This window comes from Podarcis muralis, chromosome 12, assembly GCF_964188315.1.
Source record: "Podarcis muralis chromosome 12, rPodMur119.hap1.1, whole genome shotgun sequence".
Classification (NCBI taxonomy): domain Eukaryota; kingdom Metazoa; phylum Chordata; class Lepidosauria; order Squamata; family Lacertidae; genus Podarcis; species Podarcis muralis.
Genome location: NC_135666.1, coordinates 46947536 through 46955511, shown reverse-complemented (window position 1 = coordinate 46955511; position 7976 = coordinate 46947536). Strand labels below are relative to the sequence as shown.

Below are 7976 nucleotides of genomic sequence, written 5' to 3'. Positions count from 1 at the left end.
TCAGTTGCATGAAACATTTATTACCACAATTTTGTAATTTTACACCTTGTGAAAAAACAGAACAGTTCTACTAGCCGTGACATTGTGTCAGTGGCAACCCAGAGCTCACTTCCAAATGTCTGAGGTAACGTTTGTCTCCTATACAAGGTGCACATCTTGGTAATGAAATGATATCAAGTTTTAGTCTTTTTTTAAAAATGTCCTCAGCTACGAAAAGCACTTCCATAGTCAACGAAGAAATTACTTTAACCCCTACAGAGCTGTGCTATTAATTGATTATAGAAGGAAAAACAAAACAAAACAAAACATCCTAAGGAAACCAGAAGTTCTGGTGGACTAAATATGTCAAAATAAATCTGTTGTGTATTTAAGGTGCCACAAGACACGCTGCTCTTATCAGAGGCAAGCACAAAACTTTCTCTCTGCGCCACAAAATTTAAGACCTGTTTCATTTGATCTTGGGTATTCGTATTTGGGTTTATTCCACCTCTTTAGTGGATAACTAGGCCCATTGTTCATGGCTGGCGCTCTCCACATTAGGATGATTTGATGCATAAAGCTTCGCATTCTTCTCGAGTTTCAAATCTGTTGGCGTTTCCTCCACAGCCACCATACCAGAACTGGGTGCAGATGTGCAGCTTTTTCTCAAAATACCACTTCAGAACGTAATCGTCACACTCGCCGTTGTCCACATCCACTATGCAAGCGTCTGAGGGGGGAACAGAAGGGTTCGCGGTTACCAGTGGGAAAATGATGCATGTTCCTTTTACAAATAGAATCATAGAAATGCAAAGTTGGAAGAGACCCCAAGCCCCCTGCATGCAGGAATCTCTGTCAGTTTGCGTTTCTTGGTATAGAAAGTAATTGACAATAAAAATAATAAATAATAAACTTTTATTTGTATCCCACCCTCAGGGCGGCTAACATCAAATATAAACACTGATATAAAATCAAACAATAATTAAATCACCTCTTAAAAACAAGTCAGGATAAAATTAAAATCTGAATTAGATGGCTTTCCGCAGGATTTGGGTTGGGAACAGTAAATGCTCATCAGGCCCAGCTGTGTACGCTGATCTTATATAGACCTGTGAGAATGCTGGGAGGCCTCTTTCTTACTAGTTCTTATACAAAAACGGAAGGGGAGTCAGGCTGAGCCCTGACCAAAGGCCTGGTATGTAGAGATCTTTTCTGTTCTGCTTAGTTCAAGAGGGCTCTGGAAGTTTCTGGAAACTTCTCTGTGTGAAAGAAGCTTTGTGAATCGTGCTTTGAAATGGAACTGTTATGTACTGAAGTTTTCACCCTGGGCCAGCAGGGGGATACTGTAGATAGTTTTCACTCAGCTCCACATATGCAAATAAGGGATTGAAAGTGAAGTTCTGTGATTGGATAGTAACAGAAAATGGTTACTGTTGCATTGTAGTGGAGCTCTATAGAGTGGTACCTTGGGTTAAGAACTTAATTCGTTCTGGAGGTCTGTTCTTAACTGAAACTGTTCTTAACCTGAAGCATCACTTTAGCTAATGGGGCTTCCTGCTGCCGCTGCGCCGCTAGAGCACGATTTCTGTTCCCATCCTGAAGCAAAGTTCTTAACCCGAGGTGATATTTCTGGGTTAGCGGAGTCTGTAACCTGAAGCGTATGGAACCCGAGGTACCACTGTATAAACAGGCTGGCTAAACCCTTCAGTTCAGTTCTGTTCTGGCCTGTGAATAAACAAGAGCTGTTTGAAGAACCACTGTGTCGTCTGATATGTTCACCCACAACTTAACAGGAACCTTAGCCAGTGATGTTGTTTTAAGAGAGACAAGATGTCTTCCGCTCAGTTGGTCCTGGTTAACAATCCTGCCACTATATTTTGAACCAATTGAAGTTTCTGAGTAGTCTTCAAAGGCAGAACCATGTACATCCCATTACAGTGGTCTAAATGAGACATTACCGGACCATGAATCACTATAGCACTTACTTTGCCAAACCTTTATTAGGCATTACCGAATAAAAATAATCTCTGTCAAGGAAGGGCTCTGCCCCTTAGGGGCCTATGAGCACTATGGAGGACATGTGTTCCAAAACATAAACACACCATAACATAAGGCTTTAAAGAATGAGATTTATCATATAAAAGAACTTTTGCGTGTTCCAAAAAGTTTTCACAAAGGAATCAGCATTAACAAGTCAAACTTCTTGCCATACTTTTCTGCAATGTTCGAAGAGGGAGTTCACTCTGGCTTCGACGTTGGCAATAACCTCAAGACTCCTCTCCAATTCTATCAATATCTCCCGGCCCTTAAAGCCAGAAGGAAGCTCTTACATAGGAGTAGCAGAGGCCAGAACGTGATTTAATGATTTCATCCTGTTCCCAGCCTATGACCTGCATCATCTCTTTTCTAATCAGTTCACATCTTCAATTACCAACATCAAAATCACTGAAAGAGTCCTGAGATCAGCAGGGGAGCCCCTACTGGTGGTCCTGGAGAAGCAACAACAACTTATATTTTAAAGAAATAAAAACAACTCAGATGTACAATACCTTTTTGATGCAAATTGGAAACCACTTAAGTAAAAGAACTTGCTGATGAGCTGTTTCTCCCATAGACTTCAATGCATAGCTGTCAACTTACAGATTTGAAAATAAGGGACCAGCAGCCTCGAAAATAAGGGATCAGCAGCCAAAATAAGGGATTTTAGTCAACCAGCAGCCAAACGAAGCCTCAAGCGGTGGTTCCCACAGCGCAGCAACCCGGCAAAGGGGATGCAGCAAGGAAAACCACCGTCACCTCTCCGCTGGGAAGCGCTGAGCAAAGGCAAGTCCCCAGGCAACACGGCCAATTTGATCGGCACAAAGCATGCAAGCTCCAACCCCCAGTCATTCTTAGACTCCTTATTGGGTGAGCAACGCAGCCAAGCAACACAGTTGGAGCCTCCCTCCTCCCTGGCTGGCAGGGAGGGAGGGAGAGGAGCTTCCCTTGAAACCCAAGAAATTTAAGGGACATCATCAATAAGGGACAGCAGCAGGACACGGCGCTGGGATAAGGGACTTTCCCGCCAAATAAGGGACAGTTGACAGATATGCTTCAATGGCCCCAAATCAGTATAGAAAGTATAAGGAAGCCAAATGAGCTGTCAGCTGCAGGCTTCATTTTTGTAGGGAATGATAAACTCTTCTTAAGTGTGTTGCTTAATGGACGGCCATCCATCATGGATGCTTTAGCTGAGATTCCTAAGGCTCCTCTAGTCCAGGAGTTTGGACTAGACGACCCTTAGGGTCCTTCCCAACTCTACAATTCTATTATTCTAATTGTCTCCAAGTCAGAAATATCCAAAGACAATTTCACTAACACAGGGCTAAAACCTCTGCTCAGAACAGGACATGGTTGTTCAATGGCTCGGCTCCTGCCAGAAGGAGGCCAATTGATAGTTAATCCTGGTCTTCCCAAGAGCCACTTTGATCTGAAGAAGACCCAGAAGCAGTGCTCCAATGTACTAAGAATTATAAACATCTCTTCCAGCTGGCAAAGACAAGCTCTTTTTGATTGTAGGCTGTTTTCACAGAAATCGCTTACCTCATCATCAATTAAACACATGGGGTTTTAGCTAAATGTTGCCTTCTTCTGAAAGGAGGAACTTCTTCCAGGGAGGCAAGAGTCTGGCAGAAGAAGGGAATCTTTGAATGAAACCCACTTTGTCTCATCAGCCTACATTATCCATGGCCAAACATCAGTATTACTACACTTTCAGGGGTCAGTTGACACACGTTAGCCAAAATGGCAATCCTTCCCATAAAACGAGGCAGAATGTTCACACGAATATCCCCATTATGTTGTACAGTAGTACATTGGTTCTCAAATGCCTTGGTTCCCAAATGGCCAAAACCTGGAAGCAAGTGTTCCGTTTTTCTAACGTTTTTCGGAATGTCCAATGCGGTTGTCGGCTATTGTTTCCAGGGCACCTGCACCAATCAGAAGCTGCGCCTTGGTTTTTGAACATTCTGGAAGTCAAACGGACTTCCGGAATGGATTAAGTTTGGCGCTTTTGCACTTGCTATTTATTTTGTGTTTTCGTTTTTGAGGCTTTTTCGGTTAATTTGTTTTTGTGACTGTGTGAAACCCAGTTCATCTACTGATTGATTGATTGATTGATTGATCGATTGATCGATTGATTGATTGTATGACTATGTATGGAAGTGAGAGCTGGACCATAAAGAAGGCTGATCGCCGAAGAATTGATGCTTTTGAATTATGGTGCTGGAGGAGACTCTTGAGAGTCCCATGGACTGCAAGAAGATCAAACCTATCCATTCTGAAGGAAATCAGCCCTGAGTGCTCACTGGAAGGACAGATCCTGAAGCTGAAGCTGAGGCTCCAATATTTTGACCACCTCATGAGAAGAGAAGACTCCCTGGAAAAGACCCTGATTTTGGGAAAGATGGAGGGCACAAGGAGAAGGGGACGACAGAGGACGAGATGGTTGGATAGTGTTCTTGAAGCTACCAGCATGAGTTTGACCAAATTGCGGGAGGCAGTGGAAGACAGGAGTGCCTGGTGTGCTCTGGTCCATGGGGTCACGAAGAGTCGGACACGACTATACGACTAAACAACAACAACAACAACATGACTATGGAAATGGATAGAAGCCCCCCATCCAAACAATGACTATCATCAGTGCAGGTAATAAAAAAAATTAATTTTAATTTCTATCATCTACAATACTGTCTAATTTATTTTATAGTACAGTTGTTGTTTAGTCGTTTAGTCATGTCCAACTCTTCGTGACCCCATGGACCAGAGCATGCCAGGCACTCCTGTCTTCCACTGCCTCCCGCAGTTTGGTCAAACTCATGTTGGTAGCTTTGAGAACACTATCCAACCATCTCGTCCTCTGTCATCCCCTTCTCCTAAATAAACATATTTACTGTTCTCTGAATTAGCTCAAACCGTCATTCACCTTGAACACCGATGTCTGTGAAATCATCATACTGTTTCTCTTCTTCTCTGTACTTAATGGGTTTTTGGGTGGCTGCCATAATTTCTTCTTGCATGTTTCCTCCGGGTGATGGGGACGGTCGCAAAGAATCGTTGTAAACTATTTCAGGGAAAATGATACTGAAAAGGGGAATGGAGGGCAGGGCGGAAGAGATAAGACTTCAGATATGTTTGGCAGAAGAGTCATACAAAAGATTCTATTATTCTAAGATATATGGATACCCTAGATCAGGGATGTCCAACAGGTCGATCCCCAGGAGGTTGCAATCGGTCGCTGTCGATGGCAGGCTCATTTTCCTTTGCTTTTGCCTAAGAGCACCCGGCCCTGGTCCCTCTCCCCTGCGCTGTTTTGGTGAGCGACTAATCCCCTTCCCCCTTAAAAGTGCCCCCCCACGGAACCCCAACAAAATGGGCATAAAACAGGGTATAAAATAAGCTCAACAAAAAAGGGGCATTTCCTCTCCTAACAACAACAACAACATAAAATAATAATAATAATAATAATAATAATAATAATAATAATAATAATAATAATAATATATTATTATTATTATTATTATTATTATTATTATTATTATTATTATTATTATTATTATTAATACCCCGCCCATCTGGCTGGGCTTCCCCAGCCACTCTGGGAGGCTTCCAACCAAATATTAAAATACAGTAATACATCAAACATTAAAAGCTTCCCTAAACAGGGCTGCCTTCAGATGTCTTCTAAAAGTTTGGTAGTTGTTGTTCTCTTTGACATCTGGTGGGAGGGCCACTACTGAGAAGGCCTTCTGCCTTCTGCCTTTGACCTGAAACCCCCCCCCCCCCAAAAATGGGGGTCGATCACTGTCAGATTTAATTCTGAAAGTAGATCGCAGTCCCTCAGGAGTTGGCCACCCCTGCCCTAGATCATTTCCAAATTTTGCTTCCTGCTCCTGCTAAAGCCAATGTAAGTTTTTGTCCCTAATTCTAGAGGAGAGGAACAGATATATATATTTTTGTACCTGTCAGTCCTCCTTATTAGCTGCTGGTAAGTGTCTCCTCGATCCAGGCTTTCACATTCTTCCTGCAGGCCTAGAGGAGGATAAGGATTCATTTCTCCTGAGGGAAAAGAAAAGGGAAAGGAAAGCAATGAAGTAAGCACAGAGTTATCCGGGTAAATCGAAACTGAAAACATGGACTGCCATAGAACATGGTGTTAGGAACTTTCAGATTTATAATCTCTGGACATATAGGGCACCCTCCATAAATCTGTTGAGTTTTTAATGATGATGATAATGATGATGATGATGATAGGAGAGCCAGTGTGGTGTAATGGTTAAGAGCGGTAGTCTCGTAATCTGGTGAACCAGGTTCGCATCTTCACTCCTCCACCTGCAGCTGCTGGGTGACCTTGGGCTAGTCACACTTCTCTGAAGTCTCTCAGCCCCACTTACCTCACAGAGGGTTTGTTGTGGGGGAGGAAGGGAAAAGGAGATTGTTAGCCGCTTTGAGACTCCTTCGGGTAGTGATAAAGCAGGATATCAAATCCAAACTCCTCCTCCTCTTCTTCTATTAACAATTTATTATTTATACTAAATCCTGCCTAACTGTGGTTGAGAGCCACAGCTCCTTTCTTGCTCCAAAGCAACAGCAGTGAAGCTTTAGGAGTGATGCATCCAGGAAACATAGACGGATGCCATTGCCTAGGTAAAGGTAAAGGGACCCCTGACCATTTGGTCCAGTCGTGACCAACTCTAGGGTTGCGGCGCTCATCTCGCTTTATTGGCCGAGGGAGCCGGCGTACAGCTTCCAGGTCATGTGGCCAGCATGACTAAGCCGATTCTGGCGAACCAGAGCAGTGCACAGAAACGCCGTTTACCTTCCCGCCAGAGCAGTACCTATTTATCTACTTGCACTTTGATGTACTTTCGAACTGCTAGGTTGGCAGGAGCAGGGACCGAGCAATGGGAGCTCACCCCATCACGGGGATTCGAACCACTGACCTTCTGATCAGCAAGTCCTAGGCTCTGTGGTTTAACCCACAGCGCCACCCGCGTCCCTTATGCCATTGCCTAGGTCTCCTTTAATCTGCTGTGAATGTTTTGATTGTTTTTCTAATAGGGACAACCCCCTGAAAAACACTCAAGTGCAAACTTTGCAGCCTCTTCTGGAGAAACTTGATGGACATCCATTTCATGCCAAGCTTCTTCTGCACCAAAACAATTCAAATCCCGCCCCAAGAAAAATTACACGCCAGGATCAAATTTGTGTATCGCTTAAGAGTGCAACCCTAGACATACTTACTCACTTCTGAGTGAATCTCACCATGTTCAATGGGGCGTATTCCCCTGTAAGTGGGTTAACAGCTGCAATTTTCTACCCACTCACCTGGACGCAATCCCCATTGAGGTCTACAAGTGAGTAGGCATTTAGAGTATGTGATGGCACTGTAAGGGTATAATCTATCCTATGAATCAGGGGTGGCCAACTCTCAAGAGACCACGATCTACTTTCAAAATTAAAAACTGGCAGTGATCTGCCCCCGTTTTTGGGGGGTTCAGCTCAAAGTTGTTAAGAAATTATACAATTGAATATAAATATAGATGGGAAACGACTATGTATAGTGAATACTTATCTACTTTTAAAATTTTTCACCTATGATCCTTTTCTTTTACTTCTTTATTTTTTCTTTGTTCTTTTTTTCTTTTTTCTGATATCTTTCATTTCACTCCTTTATTGTGAATAGCATTTTATAGAGGTATAAATAACTGTAAATATGAAAAGAGGCAAAGTATTCTCTAATTTTTTTCCTTGGTTATATGTATTTTCTTTTTCCTTTGTATTTTCTTTTGTTGTAAATATGTATGTTTTCTAATTTGTACTTCATAAAAATTATTAAAAATTTAAAAAAATTTAAAAACTTGTTAAGCTTTTCTACAGAGGAGAAAAGGCCAATTTTGAGGGCTTTAAAAAATGCTTTTAGAGGGGAACTTCCATTGTTTTTTGGGGGGGTTAAAGGC

At 42.5% G+C, this 7976-nt stretch overlaps 1 protein-coding gene across 2 annotated transcripts in view; it reads right to left on the bottom strand.

The window, feature by feature from the left end:
- Positions 1 to 7976, bottom strand: part of LOC114607443 (collagen alpha-4(VI) chain-like) — a 96366-nt gene continuing 88390 nt past the window's right edge. For both annotated transcript variants that reach the window (XM_028750631.2, XM_077916372.1), the window contains 3 exons: positions 5979 to 6075; positions 4943 to 5100; positions 1 to 709 (listed from right to left, as the gene is read on the bottom strand). In XM_028750631.2, the coding sequence (XP_028606464.2) occupies positions 537 to 709; positions 4943 to 5100; positions 5979 to 6075 (428 nt within the window). In that variant the 3' untranslated portion in view covers positions 1 to 536. The remainder of the gene's footprint in view (positions 710 to 4942; positions 5101 to 5978; positions 6076 to 7976) is intronic.